Source organism: Taudactylus pleione, unplaced genomic scaffold (genome assembly GCF_031769625.1).
Source record: "Taudactylus pleione unplaced genomic scaffold, aTauple2 ptg000180l, whole genome shotgun sequence".
Classification (NCBI taxonomy): domain Eukaryota; kingdom Metazoa; phylum Chordata; class Amphibia; order Anura; family Myobatrachidae; genus Taudactylus; species Taudactylus pleione.
Window position 1 is genome coordinate 1 of NW_028284582.1, and position 13227 is coordinate 13227.

The following is a 13227-nucleotide window of genomic DNA, read 5'->3' on the forward strand; positions in this document are numbered from 1 at the left end:
GAATGTGTAACGCAGGTGCTTTACATAGAAAACATCACGGCCTGTACAGATCATCACTGGCCCCCTCCCTCCTCTATAAGTCACCCACTGACATGCGGCCTCTCCCAGTCACAGTCGGAGCTCTCTAACTACCTCTAATACCACAAATAAAAACAGGCAACGCCTTATTTTAAGAAAGGGCGTTTCAGTGATGCGGTGTCCCTTTAAATTATACACCTTGATGTTCGGCGTCACCGCACAAAGCCAATTAGTGTCTAATGAACAAAGGCGATACATTAATGCATAAACAGCAGTTAACCAATTCCACTCTATAGGCACAGGGTGACACGGGTTGGAAATATTTTGAGAGAGTAAATGACATGCTGAATAATATACATCCCCAAATACGTGTGGAGCAACTTTGGAAATTTAAATGCAGAGTGGTAGTCACCTACATGAAGGGGGGAAGGACATAGGCATGGGCTACTTATCACATGCTTCTACAGGAACGCAAATGAGCCCGCTCTGCTCTCCACGTACAGACGGATCTGAGTTATAGCGCTATTGCAGAAAAGAACTTTACTAAAGAGAAGAATTAAACCCATCAGGAAAAACAATATTGCGATTTTCACATAATTAAGAGGAACTACCAAAGCTGGTAGTGCCCCTGTATCAAAACAATACATCTGGTCTCCTCCTTCGTGGGCAATGTACCCATGCAAGGCTTGAAATGCCCTCACAAAACACGCATGATAGTTGCGTTCTATTGACTAAGCCTTGGATGGAGGAAAAGTGAATGGGGATAAAGTACCAGCCAATCAGCTCCTAACTATCATGTCACAGGCTAGGTTTGGAAAATGACAGTTATGAGCTGGTTTACTCTACTATATCTCTGTCCAAGGCTTAGTAAGTAGACCCCCAGGATTCACCTGTGCAATTTAAAAAGGATCATTGTTCTTCAATGTCTAAGGAAGGGTTAACCACCCTGAGAACAGCAGAAAGTTTTCTATCCCCTTCCCAAACAAATGGGAAAGAAAGTTCAACAAGCCAACACCGTATGTCTATGAACTTTCCCAGTTCCTTACAGGCAGCCTGCCGGACAGTTCCCATCAGCTGTCATTGACAATGGGGAGACTTCAGCTGAACAAGTGCTGCGACAATTCCCTGTGAGAGGACAACTACTGAGGCTCCTTCTCAGGCCTCCGAATCTAAACCTAACAGATGCATTTATCTGGTCCCATTGTCAAGCGCTATCCCTACCGATCCTATTGCATCTGAACTCACGGAGAGTGAAACGCAACATTTAGCTTGTGTGTACAGAACCTGCAAAGGGATAATGTACCTTATTGTACCACTAACAAATGATTTCCATGTGAAAAATAAGAAGAAAGCACACAGACTTCTGAAAGACCTCTCTCTTGTGACCCCTTCCACTGAACTGTGCGAGCTGGACAGGTTTAAGCAGGCAAGCAACGTGTGCAAGGTGTGTTCAAATATACATATACGCGAAGGCTGATACTCTTCCGATCGCTTATATTTAAGCCACACTTTACAACCCCTATTATGAGCCAACCATGGAAACACATAGCAATGATGTATGAAGTAGACAGTTACTAGACAAAGAGGTAGATGTACTAAGCCTTGGAGAGAGAGAAAGTACTAACCAATCAGCTCCTGATATTTTTCAAACACAGCCTGTAAAGTGACAGTTAGGAGCTGGTTGGCTGGTACTTTACCTCCTCTCACTTTATCTCCATCCAAGGCTTAGTAAATAGACCCCATCTCTCTCCAGGCCTTCGTACATCTCTCCCATAGACTTAGGACCTCGGCCTATTAGCAAAACACATGGGTGAAAACGGTGACCCATAGCATCCAATCAGTTTTAAGCAGTTTAGCAAAATGAGACTGATGAAAGCCAACATCTGATTGGTTTCTACAGATTGACAAGTGTTATATACAGAATATAATATACAAGCACAGACATATACAAAAAAAAAAAGGGTTTTAGATTTAAAAATTTCATATTTTTGATACCTCTAACTTTATGTTGTGTGGAGACAAAAAGTAAAAAAATGTCTGTATTTGTGGGGATCTCTCTAATCCATCACTGAACTACTGATTGTCACAGAGACATACACAGATTTTAATCTATATTCTGAATGACGTAGCTTTAATAATAACTCAGATCACATATTAAATGAAGGAGGACATACCAGGTAATTATAGAGTAGGTAGATAATAAATGCAACACACCCATTATAATTGTGGTATAAAGTGGAACAATATAAATGAAAATGGGCACCTACCTTGCCTTCATCATTCAGATCCCAGGTGAAGGAAATGGCATTATAAGCAATCTCTTCTATGTTGCTGATGGTATTGAAACTCTCTTTGTAGTCAGCTGTAAAACAAAAATAACAAGGTGAGATGGGGGCGATGGGCAATCTGTGTGTAACGCTGCGGCTTCTAATGTATACACTGCCATATGCTGCTCCCAGCCTCATGGGAAACTTAGTTTGAAGACCGGTAGAATGCGGTTACCAGTCCTGGGGGTATAGTTACTAAAGTGCGGGTTTATAGAAATGAAGGTGTTGCCCATAGCAACCAATCAGCTTCTACTTAGCAAGGTAATCGCTAGAATCCGATTGGAGATGTTGCTCATAGCAACCACTTCTATAAACCTGCACTTTAGTAAATATACCCCCCTGGAATAAAATAAACAAAACAGCTGATAATCTGTATCGGTCACAGGTCACATTAACTGATACAGTCCTAGGAGGACATTTGTTAGCTCCAGCAGTACATTTGTGCAAATAGATGTAGCACCCAAGGTACAACAGTCTTGTATTGAAAGGATATTTTTATTATGCAAGAGGATAGATCACACAGAACAAAATAAATAAACTGGAGCAAGGAGTTCAGACGTAGGCATATCTCAAGGTTCTACAGAGACTACAGGTATCGGTGTCCAAAAAGTAACAAAAATAGTAATGACCTGGCACAGGACAGGTACCTTTCAATTTCACAGTGAACATTGCAGCATCTATTGGTAGATTAGGTTTATCATAAAGCGCCAACACAGACCTCAGTGCAGTACTCGGAGGGGATCGTGACGGAAATAAATAATATGCAGCAACAGAAGACAAAATGGACTCTGCCCGGACAAAGAGGTGTGTGTGTGAGTGTGTGTGTGTGTGTGTGTGTGTTGTAGGGGGTCGTTTTGAACACGTCAAAAAAAAAAAAGTGTGCCCTTTTTCAAAAATATCAATGAACTTTTTGCCATAAAGGAAAATTAAATATAAATAAATTAAAAAAAAAACATACATGGTGACAGCTTACCTATATCAATGCACCTCTGTTTGGCAGTATGCTGTCTAGAATGCCAATATTTCCAATGGCGCAGCTGGTCTTCCCGACTCTTATCATCAGCAAACACCACCATAATAACACTCTGACGGAGAACGCAGGGTATGGTGTTATACAGTGACAAGTGCATTGTGGCCACAAAAAATATATTATTCCTGCAACATACTATGTTTTTTTTTAAGAGCGTTTCAAAGACACCGTATTAAATTATATAAAAGTTTAACGAAAAGTAAATTATCAAAGCAGATAACAATATTCTCGATTGCTAAATTGAGGAAAATTAGGTTAGAGCACAGGTTCTCAAACTCGGTCCTCAGGACCCCAAACAGTGTATGTGTTCCAGGTCTCCTCACAGAATCACAAGTGAAATAAATACGTCCACCTGTGGATCTTTTAAAATGTGTCAGTGAGTAATGAGTACACCTGTGCACCTGTTGGGTGACCTGGTAAAAAACATGACCGGTGGGGCTAGGGGTGGAGGGAAGAGGTTTTGAGAAGCACTGGTTTAGAGGTCAATAACAATTCCTGGAATTCCAGGCAATAAAGAAAGTCTTACCCGAACTTTGCTGATTGGGTGATGTATCCCTTTATTACTTCCGATATCCTTTAATGTAATTGGATAAAATTGACCCTTGTTCAGATAAGTCATCGTACTGTCTCCAGGTTTTGGTCTGAGGGATTTTGAGGCTTCAAGCGTATATTCAAAATTATTCCTGCATTAAAGAGCAAATACATTAAATAAAAAGGCTGGAGGAAAGCCAACAACATTTCATTTAAATAATTTTCTGAGCTGACAAAATAATCAGTGACAAGATTTTATCGGACACCTAAGGAAAAAACAAACAAACAAAAAAAAAAATACTATCCCCAATATTCCTTCAGTTTAATTGAGAGTGGATTGAGATGCAGCGATAGTCAATGAACTTACCCGGTGACAGGATCAAAAACATATTCTTCAGAGCTGACGCTGTTCATCCGTAAATTCAGGTCGGATGAAAAGAAAACCTGAAGGAAAAAAAAAAAAAATGTAAAAAAAAAAAACAGAAAAAAAAACAGAAAAAAAAACAAAAAACAAAAAAACCGAACGAATGAACAAAAGGATAAATGAAAAACAAACATTACAGAGATCAGGAATCATTGTGTTTGTTTTGGCACCGCAATCACAAGGGCTGATTTTCACTGCTTTGTGCAGGCCAAGACTCTTCTAAATCACAAAGAAAAATAAAAACTTTTCTCTACCGCACTCTAGGAGAGGTTCACCTACCAACAAGTGCAAACGTTTTATGGAGCTGGCTTAACTCATAAGGAGTCCAAAGCAATTATTCATTAAGTGGCCTGGAAAAAAAACAACTTATTTACCTCCTGAACATCTTCTTTGAAGGTCTCTGAGAAAGTGGAGTCGGGGGTCCTCCTCTGAGAGCTTGGCGGCTGGCTGTTGGAGTTGAAGTGGTCGGAGGCGATGTTCCTGTCAAAGGACACGATGCGCTCCACGGCCTCAGAATGGTACACATTTGGTTGAATGCCCACGGTGAAGCCGTGGCTCTGGGATTCCGTTTTGATGGCATGAGCCGGCATAGATGTGATGGTGGTGGCAGTGGTGTCCGGGCTGGTCAGGTGACCTCTTTTGTCGAGGTGGTTGCCCATCCCCAGGGGAAGTAAAATATTAAAGGGCACGCTGGTTTTTAAGACCTGTACCCTGTTTTCACCATTGCAAATCAGTGACTGTTCATTTACTTGCAACAGACCGTTCCTTGGAGAAGACAGAAATGGCAAGTTCAGAATTTCCTGGCAGGACAGGAAGGAAGACTAAAAAAAGCCACAAAGACCAGGACTACCTGTGCTGTATATTCTACCTTACATGTCTTTTGTGGATCCGCAGTATTTTTAAATAAAAAAAGTCTGCCTGTCATCTACACACAGTTCCAGGTGGCACAATGGCGCAGCCCACAAACATGGCAGGATCCAATGGCTGTAGGCTTATGCAAATCCTTACGCTTAGGGCACCACCACAAATTATCAAACCTTCTAAAGAGGACAAAAGGAGGTGTTGCCCATAGCAACTATTTATTTATCTGGTACATTCGACAAAATGACAGCTAGAATCTGATTGGTTGTGATTAGGCAACACCTCCACTTGTCCTCTAGATGGTTTGTGAAATCTCCCCCTTAATTATATACAGGTAGGGCATCTCTTATCTGGAAACCGGTTGTGGACTGAAAGATCTATAGTATTTTAGATAGACAGTCAATAGGTCGACACCATATGGTCGACATGATCAAAAGGTTGACCACTATAATAGTTAACACTTTTTTTTGTTATTTTGACCCTAATCCTCACCCTGAGCTTCCCCCTAGTGCCTAACATTAACTGTCCCCTTCCGCAGCCTAACCATAACCCCCCCAAAAAATCATGGAAAACCATGTGTCAACCTTTTCTGTGTGTTGAACTTGTTGAACTAAGTCCATGTTATAGTTTTATTTGTCGACCTTGTCCGTTTATCTATACACTGTAGATCTTCCATCCCTGTACCCTGGAAACCAGTTATCCGGTCAGGAGTGAAAACATTAGAGGTAAAAGTAAGGGAGTAAATGATCCCTACATCTGCACACATAAATAAGCTCATCTTTAGTTACTATAATCATGACCAGGCCCATCAAGAGAAATGGTGGGGGTGGGTGATACAGGGGAGGCATGGTCAAACATTGGGAGGTGTAGCCATGCCACCTCTGGAGAAAAAAAAAATCAAATGAAAAATACTATGTGCGCCTGCAAACGGGGGTATTTGCTCCCCTCAACAACTGTCCCAGGCCCCCGCTGGGCACCTCAAACAAGCCTGGGCACGGGTAATTAACACACACACACACACACACACACACACACTCTGTTGATTATGGCTACACAAAAAATGGGATGGGGAGAGAAAACTGGAAGGGGGGTACAAATACGGGCAATGCAGAGACAGGGTGGAGATAGGCTGGGATCATTAAATGCAGTTTAGTAGATTTTAGGAATAGTTCTCCGTAATGCGGAAAAAAAAACACCTTCATTCCCAAGCGTTGGATCCCATACCTGTACTGTATTATACTATAGTCTACATGTATAGCCTCTGTTACATGGGGTGCTTATATCTGTATATAAAGAATAACGAATACAAAACTTGAAATGTTTTATCGCAACGCCATCCCCTGACACCCATCTACTCAAACAAAGCCTGTTTGGGCCACCACCACACACACTTTCTCCACCAAAAACATGACGGCAAAATCAGCACTGACAGGTGCCTCCATACATACGTGTAACCGACCTTTTATTGTGTTCGGCCTCTGTGTGATCATGGTCTTGTTTGGTGGACGACTGTCTCCTGTCTCTGGGGACCTGCGTCAGAAACATATTTCTGGCTTATACAAACGGTACACAGACAAGAGGCCCTACATGGCAGTGTAACCCTCCACAGCAAACCTGTCACCTGCTGTGGGGGCGGCCATCTTGTGGTCAGAACGCATATTCAGGAGGATACTGCCCCACAACTCAGCACTTAGTGACATTGCGCCAGCGAAATGAGAGGCGCATATGCTGCAACTGTACCTCATGCCTCAATAATGTCCCTAGTTTCTCTTTAATGGATAAGTTGCATTCATAAGAATATTGATATATAGCTGCCCCAACTGTCTATAGGCGACAAATACACTAAAGTAATTTCTTAGCCTACTCTACAACCACAAAATGCCTTATATTTCCACAAAACACATAAGTCTATTAAACCATTTAAAATTACTAGATTAATACATTGGCTTAATTCAGAACCCTGAAACGCACTGTGCAATCCCCTCAGCCCTGATGGCAGAATCCTCCCTGACACAGGCACTTAACCCCTTCTGTGCTGTAACGGCATTGGCTAGTCTAAGCTTGTGCTACCCCTGCAAAGTCTTCCGAGAGCAATGGCTCACTCATGGTGTGACCGTGATCGGCCGGCTACAGGCAGACTATAACCCGAGAGAAGATCTAGCCCACAGACCACTAGCCCTCCAGGGTCCATACACCAAGGCAGCGATACCTTGTAGTAATCATAGAGTAGACCAAGTGCTGCCGCACTGTCTTCATCTCCATTAATGCTCATCATGGCTTTAGTTGCTGCCGTCAGGGGGTTTTCCAGAAAGGACTTCCAGGCCTCATCTTCACTGCTGTACGAGCGCCTCTGCTGATATAAGGGGTCATTCTGCAGCACCAACACAGGTCGTTTACTTGAAGGAAGAGGGGGGGAGGGGGGGATAAAAATAAAAAAAAGTTTTAGCAACTAAAAGGGAAAAATTACAAATAAATAAAAATTGTGCAGTCTAGCATGTACAGGCTGTATGGATGGAATGTTATTATAATGAAATGACTGAAAGCAATGGTGATCCCATGCATGCAAATACGAAAGTTACATAAAACTTAACAGTCTGTTCTTCTATTACAAACGTTCTTCTGTTGAAAGTTTAACACACAGAAGAAAATAAAAAACACAACAGTCCTGCTGCCACTGATAGCATCAGCTACACACACTGAGCCAGAACTGGTGGATGTAGGGGGTTTGCGATGATGTATGATAACTAACCAAACCACATATCTGCACTCTAGGGCTGCCCATGCTGATCTCACAACTCTGGGCACCTATAGTGCCCCATGCCAATGTATGATCACACTCTGCCTCATTGCAGAAGACCGGTCAATACATTTTGCTCTACTGCAATCTGGGAGTCTAATATCAAGGTGATGGTGTGCACCATGCCAGATACTTATAATGTCTGGAGCACAAGAAAGAGGTCTAGTATCCTGATTTTTATTGTCATTTTTCTGACAATTTGTGAGAAAGCAAAAGCTTTGTTCTGATTGGTTGCTATGAGTTACAGCAACATATTCACTATTTACCTGTTCATCAGATTCCATAACTAGTCTCCCCACCATCATCATTTGGTGCCAGTGTAACCTTCCTATTATGGGGATTCTAAGCACAAAACACTCTTCTCTTATGTACTGGTCCCCAGTCTTGTCTATTCTCCTAATCTATGGAGTTTAATTATCATAAAAATAAAGTAGAACCGAAATGACAACAGAAAGTTCATTACAAAGGGATATGCGGAATGTTGGGTACACTAGGGCTCACCAATGCTGGTAACAAATGAAGCCTGTTTGCACTGAATGGCAGTCTGTTGTGGGTTAGAAGGCTATAAAGTTAAATAATACAAAAAAAAAAGAAGTAGAGATAAAATGGATATTGTCATGACTACATTGAGGATCTCTATTAGTTAGTTTGATATGGAGATGTAGCCCTGCTGTACCATGTAATTGTTAATTTAATGTTCAGGCAATTTGCACATCAAATACATAGCGCTACTCTCAGCAATAAAATGCAGCCAGCTGAAAGATGCTGTGCCCTGATAGTGACATTAATGTGAAATCCACTCTGGATCCCAGTCCCACAGTAACAAGCACAGGTTACTGTTATCCAGGGAACACAGCAAAACATTACCTGGGATTAGAACACATCAGTACGGTGCAGTTTTCATGCGACAGTCATCCTTAAATACTCTGCTACAGTCACCTGTCACATTGTGCATTGGGCCTCATTACTTTGGCCTCATTAACTAAGCATGAGCTACAATGAGTTTGCCCAGGTGCACCTAGAGAGGGCATTAGAAAGTAGAAGAAAAGGATCCAATAAGACTGGGGTGGAATGAAAGTGGCCAATGGATGGGGGCTGAGGGTGATTTGAGTGGCTGGTGACGGCTGGAGTTTGCCCAGGCCAATAAAATATACAGGTACAGCCCGGTATAAGAGTAATGAGACCTCTGAATAGTCTTTATTACAAATATTACCTTTTTGGTGTGGAACTGATCATTGCATTGTTCAAACAGGAACGTGCAAAATTAGCCCCATCAAACGGAGGCTTTACATTTCTTTTTCAGAGTGAAAATGGCCAAGCCCCCCTTCTCCATACACACACAAACCCAAAAACAAAAATCCCTATCTATCCCCTTACCTCATGTCAAACATCCCACTGTGCAAGATGAAATCATGTGTTTGCATTGCATATGGAGGGGAGATCGCCTACTTCATGGAATGCCCTGACTCCACCCCTCGGCCTAATCAAACGCCAACATCTTGCCCCGTAATCCAATATTCTTTGGCGGAAACATGGCCGAATAAATAAATATGGCAACAGAGTGTAAGCAACTTTTTAAATGAGTAAACAGAACCCATTCTGACACTGGCCAAGAGAAGAAATGGGAGTGCACACAATATTAAGAAAAAAAAAATACTAATGTAAGTCTATTTAAAGATAATGAAACGGCTATTGTGACTGCACTGTGCAATCTGATACTGCTGGCAATGTATAACACCACTGACATATCATACACAGCACTGTATTATCTGACCCAATCCAGGAATCATTACGCCTCCTTCCCAGCCTTCTCCTGTGCGCTACATACCTCCACTGTGATTACAATGGCAATCCAATACAACGCCTATTGAATAAAAGCTAAATGGAGCCAATGGTATAACTTACAGGTAAGGGAAAGCGATCCCAGTATAAATATGCAAAGTTTACGTCTTCTGGTTTCCAGAAGTGACCCTGGGCACTGATGATGTAATACACTTTTACTGGTGTAAACTCAATATTTACAAGCACAATAGAGGGGAATTCACACACGCTACAGTACGGACAGCAGCACTGCAATTAAATCAAACATATCCCACAACGGCTCTTTACAGAACCACTTTCTATAATGATTTATTGTGATCTTCACCCTCAAATCATAGATTTTGATTTTACTATGCAACATCCAATTATCCATTTACAGCTTCTTCTCCAAAACCACTGATATTTTTTTATTCTTTGCTTCTGTGTTTAATTTGTACACAGGCTCCCCAACAAGAGGTTGCAAGTTCTGCTGAGACAACAGGTGCCTGTGTTGTGTACCCTCCCATTGCAACATTCAGTTGAAACGCAGAAAATGCCTTGGGGGTAAGCCGCTGTCTATAAAAGGTGCACTCCAAGCCAAAAAATCCTTTCCTTAGCTGAACTCTTGCCAGAAACTCCTTTCCCACAAACATCTTCTGGAGAGATTATGATATTTAAAGGGAAACCTCCTAACAATCAATGTTGCTTTCACATGCACTAAAAATATACTTTTGTTCAATCACCATAAATAGGTGTAATATTGTCTGTACTGTAGAATATGTATTTATGTATCAAAGCTTGATGTGAGATAAAAGTGTGAGATATACATCAGCAACCAATCAGCTTCTAACTTACATTTTGCAGGTTGTGTAGAAAAAACGATAGTTTGGAGCTGATTGGTTGGTGATCTATATTTCACATCAAGCTTTGATACATATGCCCCAAAGTAACCTGAGAGTCTCCACAAAAAATGTATCCGTATGTATTTCTTCCTGGTATAATATGTGTCAGAGTTTATCATGTACCTGCTCAGGATGATGTACTAGGAGAAGGGAAATACAACTTCCAGCTTGCTAAGGTTGATCATAGTACAGGAATATACTAAGGTTGTATGTTTAGGGAATTAAAAAGGAGCAAAACAATATGAAAGCCCATTTTCACAATCAAGGTGTGACACACACACACACACACACACACACACACACACACACACACACACACACACACACACACACACACACACACACACACACACACACACACACACACACACACACGTTTGAAGAACTCTTCCTATACAAGTTAGCTGCTGGCAACGCACAGTTACAAATATATTTAGCTTTTTGTTTTGCCTGTTTGAAGTTTATTACGATGAGAAGATGCCCCAATGATCCCGAGGTCTATGCACATTTTACAGCCACTTAAACTGATAGTTGCTACAAACAAGGTATTTTACTATATGTCACCACCACTGACTCAGTAATGGGCAGACAGTGTGTTGCTTAGTTTTCAGGAGACTTTTTATTGCTGTGACTTTGTGTCCCAGGTCTGGTTCCTTGGGTGATCACAAGGTGGGAAATGCCTGCCTACCTTGCACTAGAAAGCAGAGTAACAGCTGGACTGCAGGTAGCTTAGTTTATAGCTGAATAAGCCATTCCAGCCCAGCCTGTGTTTGTGTCAGTTTCTAAGGATTTGGGGGACTAGGAGCTGATGGCAGACACTAATTGTTTCACTACTATTCTTCTCATTATGACCAACGCCTTATAGGTCTCAGGTTTCATCCAACTTCAACTGTCTCCTTGCTATTTACATTAACCAAGATGCCAGGTTCACATAGGATCCTGCATGGGAGATACAATGACCTGCAGCCTACTGTATGTGCTACTGCTCTACACAATATATATATATATATATATATATATATATATATATATATATATATATATACACACATACACACACACACACACACTGTATATAGTACATACATAACATTATGTGATGTGTGACAGCTAAAGATACATTCACATATATAAAAAAAAAACTTGTCAAACAAAGTCCACAATCTTACAATAAATAAGTAAAATTTGTTATGGATACAAATCATCATCAGGAAACACGTGTAAATGTCACCACAATGCCCATCTGTAAGGCAATCAGGCTAGGGCACAAGCTGCACTGGCATCCATCCTGTAGCACTGATTATCATTCAGACTTCTACACAGGGACCCAGAAGCTCATCAGGAGCACCTGCTTCATATACACACTGTCCCACACCGTGACCCCATGTAACAATACTGAATATGAAATATATATATATATATCACAAACTAGTGCCCATGGTTGTGCATGCAGGAGTAACTCAGCAGTGTGAGTTCAGGGAGGGTTACTAGTCAGGGAAAGATACAGCAGGTGCACCTGTAGTGTGAATAGGGACCAGAGTAGGGAGCGCTCAGTCACAGTGATGGTATGGGAGTTACAGGAGGGGAGAGGGCAGCGTGTGGTCCCTGCAGTCAGAGTAGGGAGCGCTCAGTCACAGTGATGGTATGGGGGCTACAGGAGGGGAGAGGGCAGCCTGTGGTCCCTGCAGTCAGAGTAGGGAGCGCTCAGTCACAGTGATGGTATGGGAGTTACAGGAGGGGAGAAGGCAGCCTGTAGTCCCTGCAGTCAGAGTAGGGAGCGCTCAGTCACAGTGATGGTATGGGGGCTACAGGAGGGGAGAGGGCAGCCTGTGGTCCCTGCAGTCAGAGTAGGGAGCGCTCAGTCACAGTGATGGTATGGGAGTTACAGGAGGGGAGAGGGCAGCCTGTGGTCCCTGCAGTCAGAGTAGGGAGCGCTCAGTCACAGTGATGGTATGGGAGTTACAGGAGGGGAGAGGGCAGCCTGTGGTCCCTGCAGTCAGAGTAGGGAGCGCTCAGTCACAGTGATGGTATGGGAGTTACAGGAGGGGAGAGGGCAGCCTGTGGTCCCTGTAGTCAGAGTAGGGAGCGCTCAGTCACAGTGATGGTATGGGAGTTACAGCCTGTGTATGTTTGTGGCCCCAGGACGCGAGCCCTCAGCAGGTGTCTGTCCCGGGACAGCTGGCACTTACTTGTCGTAGTCCTGTGTCATGTCGCCCGTGTCGGAGGAACTGGACTTTCTAGTTGGGACAGTCCGCCTGCTGTGCGGGAGCCCGGGCTCACAAACGGGTTTAGTCGGCTTTTCTCGCTCTTTGAGCTTGGCTGTGACTGAGAAGGAGGTTTACCTGCTGAGACGCCTCTGATTGGCTGTGGGCCCCCTCTCACAGCGGGCGGGGATATAGAGCTGCGCGTTGATTGGCGGCATCGGCTTGTAGAACGCTGCAACGTTCCAAAGGGGAGAGTGTTTCCTGTCAGAGTTTTCTACGCGTTATCCCGGCTCTGACAGCTTAGCCGGGCACCGAGCAGGGCACTGGCACTGA

At 42.8% G+C, this 13227-nt stretch overlaps 1 protein-coding gene across 1 annotated transcript; it reads right to left on the reverse strand.

The window, feature by feature from the left end:
• Positions 1-2285: 2285 nt before the first annotated feature.
• GRHL1 (grainyhead like transcription factor 1) lies at positions 2286-13014 on the reverse strand (the record flags this gene model as incomplete). The annotated part of the gene is made up of 8 exons (XM_088476016.1): positions 12880-13014; positions 7401-7587; positions 6651-6721; positions 4705-5095; positions 4274-4350; positions 3902-4058; positions 3319-3430; positions 2286-2380 (listed from the first exon to the last, which is right to left on the reverse strand). Coding segments are annotated over exons 1-8 (1110 nt in total), but the record flags the coding sequence as incomplete, so codon positions are not given.
• Positions 13015-13227: the final 213 nt, after the last annotated feature.